The sequence below is a fragment of the Hylobates moloch genome, unplaced genomic scaffold (genome assembly GCF_009828535.3).
Source record: "Hylobates moloch isolate HMO894 unplaced genomic scaffold, HMol_V3 SCAFFOLD_6, whole genome shotgun sequence".
Classification (NCBI taxonomy): Eukaryota; Metazoa; Chordata; class Mammalia; order Primates; family Hylobatidae; genus Hylobates; species Hylobates moloch.
Genome location: NW_026652281.1, coordinates 104,857,186 through 104,878,150, shown reverse-complemented (window position 1 = coordinate 104,878,150; position 20,965 = coordinate 104,857,186). Strand labels below are relative to the sequence as shown.

Sequence of the window (20,965 nt, the reverse complement as noted above, 5' to 3'; positions counted from 1 at the left end):
GCCCGGCCGCCCATCGTCTGGGAAGTGAGGAGCGCCTCTGCCCGGCCGCCCATCGTCTGGAATATGAGGAGCGCCTCTGCCCGGCCGCCCCGTCTGGGAAGAAGTGAGAAGCGCCTCTGCCCGGCCGCCCCGTCTGGGATGTGGGGAGCGCCTCTGCCTGGCCGCCCCGTCTGGGAGGTCTACCACAGAGGCCAGAAGCAATGTGGGGGCTGAACGTGGTGGCTCACGCCTGTAGTCCCAGTACTCTGGGAGGCCAAGGCGGGTTGATCACTTGAGGCTAGGAGTTCGAGACCAGCCTGGCCAACATGGCGAAACATATGAAAAATACAACAGACAAATCAACCAACCAACCCAGCGACGACAAAACAGGTCTACCTTGGAGTCATACTCTGATTTTTTCTATTTTCCTCCCTTTCTGATCCTTTATCCCACTTTCTTTTTCTTCCTCTTCCTTCTCCTTCTTCTTTGTCAAATAGAGGATTGAGTTATTATCATTGATCCATACAAAGTCCCTCTCTCATTTATTTTCTTTAATTCCCACCCCCCATTTCTATTCCCCGTCTTCCCATGTGCAACCTTCCTAATATGTTTGATATGCATCTTTTTGTTTGTATGTACTTTCAGAAAATGTTTATTGTTTTGTGTGCAAAAAAAAATTAATAAAATAAATAAAAGAAACTTTATAACGTTTTGTCTTTTTCTTCACTACATCAGCAGCACTATAGGTACCTATTCTCAGAAATGATTTATGGCCGGGCGCAGTGGCTGATGCCTGTAATCCCAGCACTTTGGGAGACCAAAGCGAGTAGATTGCTGGAATCTAGGGAGTTGGAGACCACTCTGGGCAATGTAGCAAAACCCTGTCTCTACAAAAAATACAAAAATTAGCTGGGCACAATGGCATGCACCTGTAGTCCCAGCTACTTGGGAGGCTGAGGCAGAGGAATTACTTGAGCCCAGGAGGCAGAGGTTGCAGTGAACTGAGCCCATACCATTGTACTCTAGCCTGGGCAAGGGGAGTGAAGCCCTGTCTCAAAAAAAAAAAAAAAAAAAAGAGAAAAGAAATGATTTATAACAAAATTGACTCTGTACTTTTCTCAGCCTGACAGCTAGTTGACAAATGTAGTTGCAATTTGTTCTTCTTTATCACTTTGTTTCTCTATTCTATTTAATCCTCTATGGCCTCTAACTTAAAAAAAAAAAAAAAGCCCATGATTAACAGATGAAGGGCTCTCTCTCTCTCTCTCTCTATATATATATATAAGAAATATATCTCTTTTTATATAAAAATATATCTCTTTTTTTTCTCTCTCTTTTTTTTTTTGTAGAGATAGAGTCTTGTTATGTTGCCCAAGTTAGTCTTAAACTCCTGGCCTCAAGCAATCCTCCTGCCTCAGCCTTCCAAAGTATTGGGATGATAGGTGTGAGCCACCACCGTGTCTGGCTCAAATGTATCTGATTTGTTTATTTATTTATTTTATTTTATTTGAGACAGAGTCTCGTTCTGTCACCCAGACTAGAGTGCAGTGACGCAATCTTGGCTCACTACAACCTCTGCCTCCCAGGTTCAAGCAATTCTCCTGCCTCAGCCTTCCAAGTAGCTGGGATTACAGGTGCCTGCCACCACGCCTGGCTGTTTTGTATTTTTAGTGGAGACAGGGTTTCACCATGTTAGCCAGGCTGGTCTCGAACTCCTGACCTCAAGTAATCCACCTGCCTCAGTCTCCCAAAGTGCTGGGATTACAGGCATGAGCCACCTCGCCCAGCCCAAATTAAATTCTTACTTTATGAAAAGAATATAAAATTCCTTTAAAGATCAACCTGTGTTGCACTTAGATGATTCAACATACACATAACCTTCCAGAAATAAACCTATATGTAGCACAAAGTAATTTCTACAATGTCTTGAAATTTTAAAACAAAGCCAACAATTTAAATATATCAGAATATAATTTTCAAAATGTGTTTACATAGTAGTCAGTTAAGACTTTTCTTAAGAGACAGGATATTGTTCTGTCACCCAGGCTACAGTGCAGTGGCACAATCCTAGCTCACTGCAGCCTTGAACTCTTGGGTTCAAGTGATCCTCCCACCTCAGCCTCCCAAGTAGCTAGGACTACAGGTACACGCCAGTATGTCTGGCTAATTTTTTTTTAAAAATGCTATAGAGGCGAGGTCTCACTATGTTGCCCAAGCTGGTCTTGAACTTCTGGCTTTAAGCAATTCTCTAACCCTGGCCTCCCAAAGTGCTGGGATTACAGGTGTGAGCCATTGTGCCCAGCAGAGTTAAGACTTTTTAAAAATACTATTTCTTGAGAACCTACTGGATGTGCTTGGCTCTGTGTAAGGGCCTTTATAGGTACCATCTCATTTAATCTGCACACTAAGTACCATTACCACTTTTTTACAGATGATGACATGGCGGTATATGGAAGTGAAGGGACTTGCTCAGAACCTTACTTTGAGCAGGTGACCTAGTTGGGATTCAAACCAAGGTCTGTCTGACTGCAGAGCTCAGTTCATTCCAGCAAACCACATAATATACTACAGAGCAGAAGCTTTAAAGCCTTTAACACCCAAGGAGGCCTTAAAAACCCAAGGAGGCCATTCAGTTTCTTGGTGTCTTCTGTGCTCCATTCCATCCTGATCAGGGACCTGGCTGTGCATTAAGATCAGAGGAGACCATAATAGTGAAAACACATTATAAAAAGTCTGTCCTTAACTATGTCTTTGGGAAAGTTATTTTCATCTTATTTTTTCCCCTAATCTCTAACCTAACATTCGGTCTACCAGTGCCACTTCACTGAGTTAATGAAGATAAAGTTATAGAACACATATGATTATAGAACTAGGAGGGACATCAGAAATTATCCAATCTAATTTTCTCATTTTGCAAATCAGGAAACTGAGGTCAAGGGAAGGTAACTTGCCAGAGTCACACTGCTGGTTGATTCAGCCAGAACCATAATGCAGACCTCTAACTCTATACTACCTACAGTATAAGGAATTTCCATCTAAGGGGATATTTAAAAATTTCTCTTTAACAAGACTTCTTTCAATTATAAAGTAATACATATTCATAGCGAAAAAAGTATTAACGTTACAGAAAGACATAAAAGGAAGAGAAGATGCCCCCTCTTTCTTTTTCTCCTTTAATCTTATTTGACACCCTAGAGGTAAAGCCATTAACAGTTTCTTGTGTGTCTGTCCAAAATTTTTTCTACACATATACATGTATATATGTAGAATAACTTAAAATGTGGAACCCCCAAAATGCATCTCTCACCTCAGACTCATGTTTTCCTCTGTATAACTGAGTTAACAGAGTCATATAATACTGCAACATGTCCTTAAATTTGTAACGCTGTAGGTACGATGTTCTTGTTAGGTACACCTCACCTGTTTTCCAGATCCGGCATGCTTAGGTTTCTAGCAGCAAAGCACATTTTGAGAGGGATGATCTTCCTGTCCTTGGTGCTGTTCTGGTGTTTTGGCGAACCAGAGTCCTCACTGCCACTAAAGCTTGGTGACTGGGGGGCTGCACCTTCCCACGGCAGATCTGACACTAATGATGGCTTCTTGATATATGGTGTTACTTCTCGGATGAACTTGACTATGAACAAAAAAATCAAAGAAGAAGGTTAGTAATTTTGCTTCCTATAATAAGCGATAACTAAAGTATTCACATACATGCTATATCTATAACAAAGTGGGGGAAATGGCTGGGCATGGTGGCTCACGCCTGTAATCCCAGCACTTTGGGAGGCCGAGGCGGGCGGATCACTTGAGGTCAGGAGTTCGAGGCCAGCCTGGTCAACATAGTGAAACCCCGTCTCTACCAAAAATACAAAAAAGTAGGTGAGCGTGGTGGCATGCGCCTGTAGTCCCAACTACTCATGAAGCTGAGGCAGGAGAATCGCTTGAACCCGGGAGGCAGTGGTTGCAGTGAGCTGAGATTGTGCCACTGCACTCCAGCCTGGGCGACAGAGCAAGACTCTGTCTCAAAAACAAACAAACAAACAAAAAGTGGGGGTAAAAAAGTTAAGTTAAGGCTGGGCACGGTGGCTCATGCCTGTAATCCCAGCACTTTGGGAGGCGAGGCAGGCGGATCACGAGGTCAGGAGATGGAGACCATCCTGGCTAACACGGTGAAACCCCGTCTCTACTAAAAAAATAAAAAAATTAGCCGGGTGTGGTGGCGGGTGCCTGTAGTCCCAGCTACTCAGGAGGCCGAGGCATGAGAATGGCGTGAACCCGGGAGGCAGAGCTTGCAGTGAGCCAAGATCGTGCCACTGCACTCCAGCCTGGGCGACAGAGCAAGACTCTGTCTCAAAAAAAAAAAAAAAATTTAAGTTAAAGAGCCATGAATCCCCTGGAGATAGATTCTAAGACAGACCTATCTAGGCTTTAGATGACTCAACCTTTAGAAACTTCTCCATACTTCTACCCATTGGTTCCCTGTCTTCTCAAGCCATATAGAACAAACTTAATCTCTCTTCTACATGAGAACTCTGTAATTATCTGAAGACAGATTTTTCTCTTCTCTCTCCTCCCCATACTAAGCTAAGTATTTCTATTTCCATTCAACTCAATCAACTTTTATTAGCTACCTATCAAGTGTCAAGAATTAGGCTAGCCAGTAAAGACACAAGGACAAATGAGCCATGGATTCTATCCCTCAAGGAATGCCCAGCCTTGCAGAGGAGACAGCTATGTAAACAGGTCATTACAGTTCTTAAAATCAAGTGCAAAAATAAAGTATATTCAAGACAAGGTATGATTAATAAGCACAAAGCCAACTCAACTGATCCCCCTTGCTTGTTCAAAATACTCTATTTCCATTAATGTAGCCCCAAATGAAAATCAAGCTTTAAGTAGATAGGAAGCTTTTTTAAGTTCAATTTTAAAACTCATGAAATACTTCTTTTACTTCAGTCATGACTACAATTACTGTCACTTGAGGCACGGTGTTCTTGTTTCAAAAACTAGACAAACTGGCTGGGCACAGTGGTACACACAGTTTCTCCTGTGAATAGGTAATACATGCACATAAAACAAAACTCAAGAGGTATAAAAGGTTTTATAATAAAAGTCCAGATTTCTAACTACCCTGTCTCCATTCCTGGAGGCAACCATTCAAAGAGATGCCTGGTATGCTAAGCATGTATGAAAATAAACACATACACATGCGTGTATACCTAATCACACGTATGGTAGTATATTATGCTTACTGTGCTGCGCCTTAGTTTTTTATTTAATAAGGCTGATAGTCTTTTACAGGCCTAATAGTTGACAGCTCATTCTACAGCATAATGTGGTCATAGAGATGCCTTTGGAATCAAGAAGACCTGGTTCAAATCCTAACTGTGCTTGCTACTCAAAGCTATGTGACCGCACTTAATGTTCTGAGGTCCTCATCTACAAAATGGGAGTAACACTAAGCAAATAAAAATTTCAGGCACGTACTAAACATTCAATAAATACAGTAGGTACCTTTCTTTTTCCTTCACTAAATTAGAAAGTTAGAGAAGAATTAAAAAATTGTAATGGTAATCAGTAGAAGAATTAAAGTTATTTTCTTATACATTATTAAAAAAGATTTACTGAAATTAAGTATAATAATAAAAAATTTAACAATTCCAATACTGAAATTTAGATGTAATATAGCTCTGTGCTTTTTGTGCATAGTTATAATACCTGTGCTTCTGGGTAGAGTAAAAGCTAGCTGCCTCAGGTCACCAAGGAGATTTTTTTACCCTAGAAAAATCAGCAGGAGTGCAGTCAGTATATCCCTTGAGCAGCTGACTCAGGCATTTTAACACATACTTCAGCTTTATGCTTTAAGGACTTTGGCAGAAATTCCTAAGGTTTCCAGTTACTGCAAACGGCAGAGGCATGCTTTTTGAACATTTAAGGCAGTACACTATTGGGCTACCAACTGGAGGAAATTAAAGACATTCTAAATGAATTCTTGAATAATATAGTGGTTGGAAAAGAACCCTTAATGATCTACTCAGAAGTTCATTCAATCACACAGTAGCATCACTGAACTGATTACTACACACATCCTAAAACAAAAACAGATATACACATACAATTTATGTATTGCCTCATTAAAAGAGACATGAATTTTATCTGAGTTGATGGCAATGCAGTCCATACCCCCATCTAATTAGCCATCCAGAATGGCTGAAGAGCTGTGGATGGACATCTGTTTCTATGTTTGGGAATGGCAAAAAGTTAACAGTCTTCTGTTTCAGTCCTATGTTAAGGCCTTAACCTGGACACGTGGCTGGATAAGCAGAGCCTTTACACCCCCACATGGAGCTTTCAGTTCAACTCAGAACCCGCAACGTATTTCAGAATCATTTCATTTTTCCTGATAGTTGAAGATAATCCTTAAAATATTTAATCAAACACTGATGTTTACAAACTGTTTTGAGTGTTCAGATGCTGAAGCTAACTTTTTCTTCCATTCATGTATCCCTTTTTTTTTTTTTAGATGGAGTCTCACTCTGTCGCCCAGGCTGGTGTGCAGTAGCACGATCTCAGCTCACTGCAAGCTCCACCTACTGGGTTCATGCCATTCTCCTGCCTCAGCCTCCTGAGTAGCTGGGACTACAGGCGCCTGCCACCACGCCCGGCTAATTTTTTGTATTTTTAGTAGAGACGGGGTTTCACTGTGCTAGCCAGGATGGTCTCGATCTCCAGACCTCGTGATCCGCCCGCCTTGGCCTCCCAAAGTGCTAGGATTACAGGCGTGAGCCACGACGCCCGGCCTCACGTATCCCTATTACTGAACATGAACGTGGCTTCCTCCCACCCCAAAAGCATTACTGTCATCCCTTCTCTTCTTTAGAGTGACAAAAACACATACATGTACTGCACAGATGTACCTGTAAAGATGTCTGGAAGGAACTTAATCAAAATATCAATAGTGCTTACATACAGGTGTAGGATTGCATTTTTTTCTTTATGTCGTTCTGTATATTTAAAATTTTTGTAAGTCCATAGTATTTATTTTAAACATTTATTTAAGAAATGAAGAAAATTTATTTTGAGACCTTGTTCAAACTCTGTCTTAATTTTATTTTTGAGACAGGGTCTCACTCTGTCCCCCAGGTTGAAGTGCAGTAGCACAATCATAGCTCACTGTAACCTCAAATTCTTGGGCTCAAGTAATCCTGCCTCAGCCTCCTGAGTAGCTGCAACTACAGGCACACACCAACACATCTGGCTAATTTTTTAATTTTTTTGTAGAGACGAGGTCTTGCTATTTTGCCCAGGCTGGTCTCAAACTCCTGGCTTCCAGCAAGCCTCCTGCCTTGGCCTCTCAAAGCACAGGGATTACAAGCATGAGCCACCACCCAGCCTCTTGCTCAAACTTTAAACATGAAAGACATGTAAACTGAAATCTTGTTAAGGCTTCAAAAACTATAATGCACTGGATGGGATCCAAAATCCAACTGATTCTTACTGAATTCTAAGCTCTAATTAATCAGGTTATGAAGAGTTCCATGTTTGGGGCATCTGATTTTAAGCTGAACGCAAGTGGCTTTTTTTTTTTTTTTTTTTTGAGACAAGGTCTGGCTCTATCACCCAGGCTGAAGTGCAGTGGCATGATCTCAGCTCACTGCAACCTCTGCCTCCTGGGCTCAAACCATCCCCCTATCTTTCCTGAGTGGCTAAGACTACTGGTGCACACCACCATACCCACCTAATTTTTGTATTTTTAGTAGAGACAGGGTTTCGCCATGTTGCCCAGGCTGGTCTCTAATTGGTGAGCTCAAACAATCCATCCGCCTTGGCCTCCCAAACTGCTGGGATTATAGGTATGAGCTACTGCACCCCAACTGTCAAGTGGCTTTTTTTTTTTAGTAGAGACGGGGTTTCACCGTGTTGGCCAGACTGTTCGCCAACTCCTGACCTCAAGTGATCTACCCACCTCGGCCTCTCCCAAAGTGCTGGGATTACAGGCCTAAGCCACCACGCCCACCCTGGCTTTTTAAAGCTTATCTAGGCCGGTGCTGAGCGTGGTGGCTCACACCTGTAATCCCAGAATTTTGGGAGGCCGAGATGGATGGATCACAAGGTCAGGAGTTCAAGACCAGCCTGGCCAAGATGGTGAAACCCCGTCTCTACTAAAAATATAAAAATTCACTGGGTGCAGTGGCAGGCACCTGTAATCCCAGCTACTGGGGAGGCTGAGGCAGGAGAATCGCTTGAACCCAGGTGGCAGAGGTTGCAGTGAGCTGAGATTGTGCCACTGCACTCCAGCCTGGGCTAGAAAGTAAGACTCCGTCACAAAAAAAAAAAAAAAAAAAGCTTATCCAGGCCGGGCACAGTGGCTCACACCTGTAATCCCAGCACTTTGGGAGGCCAAGGCAGGTGGATCACTTGAGGTCAGGAGTTCGAGACCAGCCTGGCCAACATGGCGAAAACCCATCTTTACTAAAAATACAAAATTAGCCGGGTGTGGTGGTGGGTGCCTATAATCCTAGCTACTTGGGAGGCTGAGGCAGGAGAACTGCTTGAACCCGGGAGGCAGAGGTTACAGTGAGCCAAGGTCATGCCATTGCACTCCAGCCTGGACAACAAGAGCAAAACTCCATCTCAAAAAAAAAAAAACCAACAAAAAAAAAACAAACAAAACAAAACAAAAACCTTATCCAAAAAGATATATAATAGGGCAGACAAAGCCTATGGCTGCAAACACACATATTTGGATAAATGGATCAACCTCTTTTATAAACATCAACTTCTCATATAATCGTTACTTTCCTCTTTTTTTTTTTTTTTTTTTTAGACGGAGTCTCGCTCTGTCGCCCAGGCTGGAGTGCAGTGGCGCAATCTCGGCTCACTGCAAGCTCCGCCTCCTGGGTTCACGCCATTCTCCTGCCTCAGCCTCTCCGAGTAGCTGGGACTACAGGCGCCCGCCACCACGCCCGGCTAATTTTTTTGTATTTTTAGTAGAGACGGGGTTTCACCGTGGTCTCGATCTCCTGACCTCGTGATCCGCCCGCCTCGGCCTCCCAAAGTGCTGGGATTACAAGCGTGAGCCACCGCGCCCGGCACTTTCCTCTTATCTCTAACTCTTACCTTTTTCATGCCCCAACTGGTGATCTTTACTATGAGTTTAAGTAAAACTAAGTTAGTCACACGACATTATTTCCCCTGCTTTTGCAAGCAAGTTTGTTCCTGGATTATTCTCAGAGTGGAAGATCTGGCTGTGCATTTTACACAGGAATGAGTTATGTTGACAGTCACTGTTAAAGTATTCTCTCAGGAGGATTCTCTCCAACCTCATCCCCAAGCTCCTCTCTCAAGTCAGGAGGCTGATAAATGACCACCAAAAACATGAGGAAGGAACTGCTTTACTTTGAGTAAAAAGCCTTTTACATTCTCAACTTGCAGGTGTCTTTCAGCTCAAGTCTCCTGGCCATTTGGGGTTTGAGTAGAATGCAGTCTAGAGTCTGGTGACATGAACCTTGAATGAGTTCAGAGTGACTCTTTTCACTCTTCCTCTTCATTCTAAAATAACATAGCAAATCACTAATTTATTGAGCTCCTACTATATACCAGGAACTGTCTTAGGCATGTAGAATTCTTAGCCAGTGAATAAAATATGCAAAAAATAACAATGTAATTAATAATTTAATGAAATTCTAGAGAAATGAAAACTTACATTCACACAAAAGCCTGTACACTAATGTTCTTAGCAGCTCTATTCATAAGTACCACAACTGGAAGCAACCCGAATTTCCTTCGATGGAAGTGAATGGATAAACTGTGATACAGCTATAGAATAGAACACTATTCAGAAATAAAAAGGAACAAACTATTTATAACTCTGTAACTTGGATGAATCTGAAAGGCATTATACCAGTCTCAAAAGTTATATGATCCCATTATTGAAAAGAAAAAACTATATGATGAAAAATTCAGTGGTTTCTAGCCAGCCGCCGTGGCTCATGCCTGTAATCCCAGCACTTTGAGAGGCTAAAGTGAGCAGATCGCTTGAGGTTAGGAGTTCAAGACCAGCCTGGCCAACATGGTAAAACCCCACCTCTACTAAAAATACAAAAATTAGCCAGGCATAATGGTGCACGCCTGTAATCCCAGCTACTCAGGAGGCTGAAGCAGGAGGCTTGAACCTGGGAGGCGGAGGTTGCAGTGAGCTGAGATTGCGCCACTGCGCTCCAGCCTGGGCAACAGAGCGAGACCCTGTCTTGACAAAATAAATAAATAAATAAATAAATAAATAAATAAATAAATAAATAAATAAATAAATAAATAAATAAATAAATAAATAAATAAATAAATAAATAAATAAATATAAATAAATAAATTCAGTGGTTTCTAAGGGTTGGGGTGAGAAGGGATATGATTATAAAGGGATAGCACAACAGAGTTTTCTGAAACCATGGAACGGTCCTGTATCCTGATTGTGGTGACAGTTACAAGAATTTATGTACGTGTTATTTATGTATGTGTCCAGATTCAAAGAACTGTATACCTTAAGGGGAAAAAATTCAATTGTACAGTATGATAATTACAAAATAAAATAAGTAAATTATACAGTATATTAGAAGATGTTAAGTGTAATGGGAAAAGGAAACACAGCAAGTGAAGGGGTCAGAAATGCTGCCTGGGATGTCAGTTTGTAATTTTAAATATGGTAGTTAGGGTAAGCCATTAAGAAGATGTTTGAACAAAGACTTTAGGAGATGGGGGAGTTGGCCATGCAACTATCTGGGAGAAACATTCCAGCCAGGGAGACAGTGTTAGGACAGTAACAGGAGTTACTAACAGGAGTGTTAGACAGTAAGGAGACCCAGAGTAACTGGAGCTGGGTAAGTGAGGGGGACAGAGTAGAAAATGGGGTCACAAAGGTAACAGGGCTGGGAGGCAGACCATGTATGGCCTTTTAGGTCATGGCAAGGACTTTGGCTTTTATTCTGAAACAGGAAGCTTTTGGGAGATTTTCAGGAGCAAGTGACCACTATGTTGAAAATAGAATGAAAGAAGGCCAAGGCAAAAAGCAGGAAGACCAGCTGGCAGGTTATTAGGGATGAGAGATGATGGGAGTTGGACCAGGGGAATAGTAATGGAAGTGGTGAGAAGTGGTCAGATTCTACATCAGATTACATAAGGGGGCGGCAAAAAGAAGAGTCAAGGATAATGTCAAGATTTTTGTCCTGAACAACTAGAAGGATAGAGTTCCCCTTGACAGGTTTAGAAGAAAGATTAGGAACTTGAGACATACATTAGACAACCAAGTCTAACAGGCAGCTAGATATATAAGTCTACAGTTCAGGAAATGGGTGTAGGCTAAAAACATAAATTTGGGAGCTATTAGCATATGGTTGCTATTTAATGCCATGAAACTGGATAAGATCACTGTATCAGTCAGGATCCCAGCAGGAAACGATAGTAAGGGATTTAATAAAGGGACAACTTATGAAGGTGTGGGCAGAGTGCAGAAAAACCCATGGGAAAATAGAGTGTAGTATCCCAGGGCTATTAGCTATTTCCACACCTAGGCCCGAAGGAAATAGGAAACAAAGTAGGTACCAAACCCAGAAAAGAGCCCTATAGAGACCGACGTGAGAGGAGCAGTGACTCAGTCAATTCGTCCAGATTGCAGTGACCTGCAAATTGGGTGCCAAAGGGATAAATGCTCCAACCTCACCCTCCTTCTTTCCCTCCAATGTCCTATTGGGGCTCTACATCGGCCAAATCCAACAAAAATCAAAGGCCAAGGAAGTCTGTTGATGTTGTCCATGCAGGTCAGCATCCTGGGACAGATGGCATGTACAGAAGGAGCGGACCTAGAAGGGCCAATGGAAGACTTCCAGCACAAGCAAGGAAGTGAGTATGGAAGAGAAAGCAGACACTCCACTATCAAAGGGGAGAAAAGAAGGAGGTAGGCAGAAGATCCACGAAACACAAGTGCTCCATAGAAATACTGGCTTAACGGGCATGGTGGCTCACGCCGGTAATTCCAGCACTTTGGGAGGCCGAGGCGGGCAGATCGCCTGAGGTTAGGAGTTCAAGACCAGCCTGACCACATGGAGAAACTCCATCTCTACTAAAAAAATACAAAATTAGCCGGGCATGGTGGCACATGCCTGTAATCCCAGCTACTCAGGAGGCTGAGGCAGGAGAATCACTTGGACCTGGGAGGCAGAGGTTGCAGTGAGCTGAGATTGCGCCATTGCACTCCAGCCTGGGTAACAGAGCAAAACTGTGCCTCAAAAAAAAAAAGAAAAAAAGAAAAAAAAAAGAAAGAAAGAAAGAAAAAGAAATGCTGGCCTAAAATAGTACCAAGTTTACCCAAACTGAAAAAGCACTCCCTTGACCTGATGAACCCAGACTTGGCTCTTCCCTCCCTTCACCACTCCTTGAAAATCAAAACAAAACAATTTCTGCTTATTGTTTCTATTTTCTCCTTTCACTCCTTAATCGCTTCTGAATTAAAACAGCATTCTAAAGGGCGAGCAATGTTTTCTTACCCAATCCAAAGGCCCTTTCTCAATCCTTATGCTCGACCATTCCAATATGTATAGCAACGCACTCTACCAGCTGTTTTGTATTTCTTCTTTCTGGCCATTTATTTTTTAGTGCCTTTTTTCTCCTCTTATCCCTATAATCTAGGTGTTCCCTAAGGCTCTGATTTTAGCACTTCTCACTTTATCCTCTCATCCCTGTCAGCTTTCTGTTAGATCTCCAGTTTAACACAGCTCTCTAGAACCAATATCTCCTGTTGGCCCCAATCCTACCACCTGGGTGCTGCCCCATCCTTCAGATTCAACACATCCAAACAAGAACTAATCTTCATTATCCTTTATCCCCTGCTCCTGTGCTCACTCTTGTAGTTACTAGGATTAGCATCATCATCTTTCTCGCCAGGCAGGATCTAAACCAGTACTATAGTTAGCCTGGTGTGAAGTACACTCTTCTGTATTTTATTAAAGGTTGCCCAGGTGGTTAATTCTCATGCTCAACCAAGGTTTGGAAAATGCTTCTCTAAACCTTTGCAGACCACTCCCTGTCCCTACCCGCTACATCTAATCAGGTGCCAAACCACATCTGAAACTGTTCTCTAGCCTACCTACTCCCCTCAGTTTCCACTGCCCACATGCCTTGGTTAACCTAGACGGGCCACAGTAATGGCTGCTGCTGCTGCTGCTTCGTTTTGTTTTGTTTTGTTTTTGTAATTGTAAAATATACACAACATAAAGTTTACTATTTTAATCATTTTTTTTAAACGTACAGTTCAGTGTATTAAGTATTCACATTGTTGTGAAACCACAACCACCAGCCATCTCCAGAACTTTTTCATTTTCCCAAACTGAAACTCTATACCCACTAAACAATTACTCCCCGTTCCCCTCTCCCCTGGCAACCACCATTCTACTTTCTGTCCTTATGAGTTTGACTACTCTAGGTACCTCACATAGGTAGACTCATACAATAGTTGTCCCTTTGTATCTGTACTGGCCTCTTAACCGATCTCCTTGCCTAGACCCTCTTCCCTTCTCTCATTCCTTTACACAAGGTTGCCAGGTTGATTATCCTAGACCCCAACTCATACCAGGCCACTCCCAATTTAAAAGAGTCTGTATGGTTTGCTATTGCCTAAGGAAATAAAGTCTTGTGTAAAAATTCATCTTTCCAGCCATATCTTCTCTTCTGTCCCCTCAAATATCTTACTACTTAAACTGCTTGCACAAGAAAACCCACCAAAAGATTTCAAGCACAAGCACAGGCCACCACAACCCAGTAAACTACTTGCAGAAAGGTATATTCTGACTTTTCCTGTGTCCTTATTTATGTTGATTCCCTCATTTCTTCACTTCCATGTGTCTAAATCATACCCATTTCCCAAAGCACATCTCAAATTCCACCTCTATTAATCCTAACGCAAAAGTAATGGGAGCTTACTAAGATCTAGCACAGATAAACCAATAATTCTATCTCTCTAATGGGACTGCATCCACACAACTCTAAGAACAGTTGTAGAAGTTGTAGCTAACGGGTTCAAACTCACCATAATTCCAGGATATTTGAAGAAACTTAGTACAGCAGCTGATGTGCCCCTGATATTGGTCAGACAGAAATTTCCTCATTATAGGCCTGAAAGCAGAGAAAAAAATTCCTGGTACTATGTTGTTAGCCCTGGGGATACAGCAGTTTGAAGCTGTCATATTGGTGCCAGGGTTTTTTGTTTTGTTTTCTTTCTTTCTGCTCCTCACTTCCCGCCTTTCTTCCTTTCCCTTCCTTTTAGTTCCCCCGTCCCCGACTTTGGTCTCATTTCTAGGACTCTCGCAGGTATTCTGAAGGACATTTACAGTGATTAAACTCTCTAAAAAACTCCACCTTTCTCCACCTATATAGAAACTACAGAGAAAAGCCCAGTGTTCTGAAAGGCAATCACATTGGCTAATGCTTGAACAAGATGTTACTCAATATTGTTTCTATAATATGGATACACACTACAGGGGTTTTGAGATACCACTAAACATTTATGCTTAGGATAGTTCTAGGCCCAGGAAGTGAACAAGAAGGGAAGACACCCATTCACCTATTCTACGTAAAATTAAAACTGGCTAAGATGTTCCAAACCACTCATCAGAACCAAGCTGAAGGTCGGGCACGGTGGCTCATGCCTGTAATACTACCACTTTGGGAAAAAAAAAAATTAGTCGGGCATGGTGGCGTGTGCCTGTAATCCCAGCTACTCAGGAGGCTGAGGCAAGAGAATTTCTTGAAACTAGGAGACAGAGGCTGCAGTGAGCCAAAATTGCACCACACACTCCAGCCTGGGAGAGACTCCGTCTCAAAAAAATAAATAAATAAATAAGTAAAAAACCAAGTTGAGAGCCGGGGCAGTGGCTCACACCTGTAATCCCAACATTTTGGGAGGCCAGAGTGGGTGGATCACCTGAGGTCAGGTGTTCAAGACCAGCCTGGCCAACATGGTGAAACCCCGTCTCTACTAAAAATATAAAAATTAGCTGGGCATGGTGACGGGCATCTGTAATCCCAGCTACCTGGGAGGCTGAGGCAGGAGAATTGCTTGAACCTGGGAGGTGGAGGATGCAGTGAGACAAAATCATGCCACTGCACTCCAGCCTAGGTGACAGAGCGAGCAAGTCTCAAAAAAAAAAAAGAAAAAAAAAATACCAAGTTATATAACACGTCTTCTGCATCTCTGTACTCCGGTTTTGTTCCTTTCCTTATCAGTTGTTTGAGAACAGCCATTAAAGCTAATCTTTATTGGCTGGACTTATTCTTTCCTTTCAGATAATTAAACTGGAAATACTGAAAAGAAAATAAATACAAAAATTCCTAATTACACTGTATTTTCTTCCAGTCTGTTTAGTCCTACACTTAACAAATGAACAAACATTTCTCCATGTTACACAAACTCTTCGCAAGTATCATTTAAAAATAGCTATATAGTATTCCATATTGTGTGTTTACCATAATTTATTTAGGCATTCCCTAATTATTGGGCACTTATTCTTGTGAGACAAGATCTCACTCTGTTGCCCAGGCTGGAGTCAAGTGGCATAACCATGGCTCACTGCAGCCTCAATCTCCCAGGCTTAAGTGATCCTCCCACCTTAGGCTCGATAGTAGCTGGGATTACAGGTGCACACCACAGTACCCAGCTAATTTTTGTAACTTTTTTGTAGAGACAGGGTTTTGCCATGTTGCCCATGCTGGTCTTGAACTCCTAGGCTCAAGCAATCTGCTGCCTCAGCCTACCAAAGTGCTGGGATTATAGGCATGAGTCACCGTGCCTGGCCCTCTTTTTTTTTTTTTTTTCCTTTTTTTAAAAGAGACAGAGTCTCATTTTGTTGTCCAGGTCGGAGTGCAGTGGCACAATCATAGCTCACTGCAGCCTCAAACTCCTAGGCTCAAGGGATCTTCTTGCCTCAGCCGCTGGAGTAATTAGGACTACAGGTATGCACCACTGTATCTGGCTAATTTTTTTGTTTTTTTGCAGAGACAGTGGGGTCTCGCTATGTTGCCAAGGCTGGTCTTGAACTTCTGGCCTCAAGTGATCCTTCTGCCTTAGCCTCCCAAAGTGCTGGGATTACAAGTATTGAGGCACCACACCTGGCCAGGGAACTTAGTTTAGTTAACAATACACTGAACATCTTTTTCAGCAGATAAATTACTGGGTCAAAGTAACATTTAAGCATCATGGTAAGTACTGCCAAATTCCTCCCCCCTAAAATCTGTACCATTTTTATGCTCCCACCTGCAATATATAAGCATGTCCATGTCAGTACACTTGCCAACATGAAGTAATCCCACTTAAAATAACCCTTGCTATTTTAATAGGTGAAAAATGGTATATATGCCCACCCAATCTTGATCTCCTGTCTCAACAAATGCAGGATATTATTATTTTCTTCTACTTAAAAGCAGGAAATCCATGTCTCTTAATGCTTTTATTTTGTCTGAAGAACTGGGAGGGGCGATTTGTGATAACAGTGGAGAGTTACAGGACAGTCACCAGAACCTCATATCTCACACAAATTGAATTTGAGTTCTTGATGTACCAGCATATCTAAAGTCACACTTAATTTCCTATTATTGCCTTGTCGTTTAACTCTGTGAAGTTAGTTCCTTTCCTCTTGCTAGGCATGAGGGGAGAAAAGTCGTCAACAAGAAAACCAAGCATGCCCTAAGAAGCAGTAGTGTCTCCCAGATTTATAAGATGTGATTTAGGTTTATGGTGATCTTGGAATTTTCAGTTCAGTTCATTATCCATCTTTCCTTCTCTGTTCCAACTTAAGCTCTGGTCCAAATCAATAAAAGTAGGAGAAATATCCTTTTTTGAAGATCTCAAATTACTACTGGGATAACAAAAAAATTCAAGTATAATTTTAAACTTCTGAGCTATAGTGAAATAAGTCCAAATAAACCAAAAAATAAGGTAGCTCTGAAATTTGTCCCCAGCAATTAAAATTTCAGGATTTAAAAATTATGGCCTTTTGGCCGGGGGCGGTGGCTCACGCCTGTAATCCCAGCACTTTGGGAGGCTGAGGTGGGCAGATCACGAGGTCAAGAGATTGAGATTACCCTGGCCAACATGGTGAAACCCCATCTCTACTAAAAATACAAACATTAGCTGGGTGTGTTGGTGCACGCCTGTAGTCCCGGCTACTCGGGAGGCTGAGGGAGGAGAATCACTTGAACCCGGGAGGCAAAGGTTGCAATGAGCCAAGATCAGGCCACTGCACTCCAGCCTGGTGACAGAGCGAGACACCATCTCAAAAAAAAAAAAAAAGGCCGGGCGTGATGGCTCACCACTGTAATCCCAGCACTTTGGGAGGCTGAGGCGGGCAGATCACAAGGTCAGGAGATGGAGACCAACCTGGCTAACACGATGAAACCCCGTCTCTACTAAAAATACAAAAAATTAGCCGGGCGTGGTGGCGGGCGCCTGTAGTCTCAGTTACTCGGGAGGCTGAGGCAGGAGAATGGCGTGAACCCGGGAGGCGGAGGTTGCAGTGAGCCAAGATCACACCACTGCGCTCCAGCCTGGGTGAAAGAGCAAGACTCCATCTCAAAAAAAAAGAAAAGAAAAAAGAAAAAATTATGGCCTTTTACAATTAATTTATACAAACTGGCAAAAAAAAAAAAAAAAGCCCCAGTATTTTTTAGGCCTCATCAAAGTCTAACTTGAATATCTATTACTTTTATACAAAAGTATTAGCCTTCATGCTTTTACATATAAAAATGTAGAATAACAAGGAAGACTGAAATAATTTGGGGCTTTAGACTATCTACTGTATAAATTCTCCTTGGTAAACTTCTTTAACTACTGATCTAATATGGTAAACTAGTTCTTGGTCATTTATAAAGTAAATATTTCTTAATTGAATTTAAAAAGTGTTTTTCTTTGGAATGTTTCCTCAAACTACAAAAGAATATGCAAGCTTCTCAATTTTTTATAAAAAATGTTTTAAATATCTTGAGTTTGCATTTTTAAATGTTTTTGTAAGGAAGACAGCTACCGGCAAATTTCCCTGTGGAAATTGCCATATAGTAGATATGTTTGTTTAAAATTCTTTATATAATTAATTGAAAATCTGGGAGACACTACATCTGAACAATCACTTCAAATTACATATTTTTCTTAGGTTTTTAGTATTAAGATTTATATTTATTTTCTAGGCTACATCTGTTTTGTTTGTTCGTTTTGAGACGGAGTTTTGCTCCTGTTGCCCAGGCTGGAGTGCAATGGCATTATCTCGGCTCACCGCAACCTCCGCCTCCTGGGTTCAAGCAATTCTCCTGCCTCAGCCTCCCAAGTAGCCGGGATTACAGGCACGTGCCACCATGCCCAGCTAATTTTGTATGTTTTAGTTGAGACAGGGTTTCTCCATATTGGCCAAGCTGGTCTCCAACTCCCGACCTCAGATGATCCGCCTGCCTCAGCCTCCCAAAGTGCTGGGATTACAGGCGTGAGCCACCTCGTCCGGCGGGCCACATCTTTTTAAAAAGTGAATTCAACCCTGTATACTTCTGTCCCCTAAAAAGCAGCACTGCTTTATGTGAAACAATGTTACAACTTGTTTTATATCCTTCCGCTTACTTCAAAACACACAAAGCAAATGAGAAGATTGTTGACAGTGACAGTAAAAAAGTTTACTTAGGATTAGAACAGATAAGACTTAATTTAATTTCATTTTCACTAAGGCAGCGGCAATGAAAAAGGCAGTTTGCATAAGAAACAGGTTGGTGCTGGGCACGGTGGCTCATGCCTGTAATCCCAGCACTTTGGGAGGCCGAGGCGGGCGGATCACGAGGTCAGGAGATCGAGACCATCCTGGCTAACATGGTGAAACCCCATCTCTACTAAAAATACAAACATTAGCAGGGTATTTTGGCGCACGCCTGCAGTCCCAGCTACTGGGGAGGCTGAGGTAGGAGAATGGCGTGAACCTGGGAGGCAGAGCTTGCAGTGAGCCGAGATCATGCCACTGCACTCCAGCCGGGGCGACAGAGCGAGACTCTGTCTCCAAAAAAAAAAAAGAAAGAAAGAAAGAAATGGGTTGGTTAGGAATAATTTATATTCCTCTTAGTCTCCTGCTCAGATTATTAGAGGTTACTTTTTGAAAAAATGAACCCGTCCAGGAGCAGTGGCTCATGCCTGTAATCCCAGCACTTTGGGAGGCTGAGGTGGGTGGATCACAAGGTCAGGAGTTCAAGACCAGCTTGGCCAACATGGTGACACCCCATCTCTACTAAAAATACAAAAAATTAGCCAGGCGTGGTGGTAGGTGTTTGTAATCCCAGCTACTCAGTAGGCTGAGGCAGGAGACTCGCTTGAACCTGGGAGGCGGAGGTTGCCGTGAGCCGAGATTGCGTCATTGCACTCCAGCCTGGGAGACAGAGCGAGACTCCATCTCAAAAAACAAACAAAAAAAAGACTCATATACTATAAAATTAAGGGTATCAGAGTTATTGGTCAGTGATTAAAGCAAGCTCTAAGTTTTATATATTTAAAAAAGTATATATAGATCAGTATGTTAATAAAGTGCTCAAGAAAACATGCCAATTTGCTAATAGTGGTCACATTTGTGAGTGCAATTACAGGAACTTCCATTTTAGAAATTAAGCATTTCTATAGCATTTGGACTTTCTATAATAAACATGTGCTGTGTAATAAATTATTATAAAGTTAACTTTTAAATACATGCCATCAGGCCAGATGCAGTGGCTCAGGCCTGTAATCCCAGCACTTTGGGAGGCCAAAAAGGGAGGACTGCTTCAGGCCAAGAGTCCAAGACCAGCCTGGGCAATATAGTAGGACCATGTATCTACAAAATTTTAAAACTCGCCAGGCATGGTAGCACATGCCTGTAGTCCCAGCTACTCAGGACATTGAGGCAGGAGAATCCCTTGAGCCAGGAGTTCAAGGCTGAAGTGAGCTTTTTTTTTTTTTTTTTTTTTTGAGACAGAGTCTCGCTCTGTCACCCGGGCTGGAGTGCAGTGGCACAATCTTGGCTCACGGCAACCTCTGCCTCCCAGGTACAAGTGATTCTCCTGCCTCAGCCTCCGAAGTAGCTGAGACTACAGGCGTGCGCCACTACACCCAGCTAATTTTTGTATTTTTAGCAGAGACAGGGTTTCACCAGGCTGGTTGGTCAGGATGGTCTCAATCTCTTGACCTCGTGATCCGCCCACTTCGGCCTCCCAAAGTGCTGGGATCACAGGTGTGAGCCTCTGCACCCAGCCTGAAGTGAGCTATTACTGCACCACTGCACTTCAGCCTGGGTGACAGAGTTAAGACCATGTCTCTTAAAAAAAAAAAAAAAAAATTCAGGCAGGCCACAGTGGCTCACACCTGTAATCCCAGCACTTTGGGAGGCTGAGGAGGGTGGATCACTGGAGCCCAGGAGTTCAAGACCAGCCTGGGCAACATGGCAAAATCCTATCTCTACAAAAAATTAAAAAAATAGCCAGGTGTGGTGGCACGTGCCTGTAGTTCCAGCTACCCACGAGGCTGAGGTGGGAGGATCACCTGAGCCTGGGTGGCTGAGGCTACAGTGTCTTGATCGTGCCACTGCACTCCAGCCTGAAGGACAGAGTGAGATCCTGTCACTAAATAAATAAATAAATAATAAAGTGCCATCAAATAATAATGAAAAAAAGTATTAGAAAAGTAATTTCAGAAATAGATTCAATAGCAAAACAATACAATGTCGGGGGAGTCACTCTTTAATAAATACTGAAGAAATAAGGGGGTATCAGTACGGAATTGCCTTACATCTATCTGTATCTTATACCCTACAATGAATTTGCATTAACCTACGATTGATGCTTTCTGGATATTTTTTGTAAAATCATTAATGCACAGCAACAAGCTTTAAAATCAAATGAACTGAACCTCAGCTCGTCTTGATATTACCATCTATCTGTTGGGAGGTTTGAA

General features: G+C 42.3%; 1 protein-coding gene across 1 annotated transcript in view; it reads right to left on the bottom strand.

Annotated features, from left to right (window-relative positions):
* Nucleotides 1-20,965, bottom strand: part of SNTB2 (syntrophin beta 2) — a 144,302-nt gene that overhangs the window by 58,206 nt on the left and 65,131 nt on the right. Inside the window, exon 3 of the mRNA XM_032156054.2 lies at nucleotides 3,400-3,613. Within this exon, the coding sequence (XP_032011945.1) occupies nucleotides 3,400-3,613 (214 nt within the window). The remainder of the gene's footprint in view (nucleotides 1-3,399; nucleotides 3,614-20,965) is intronic.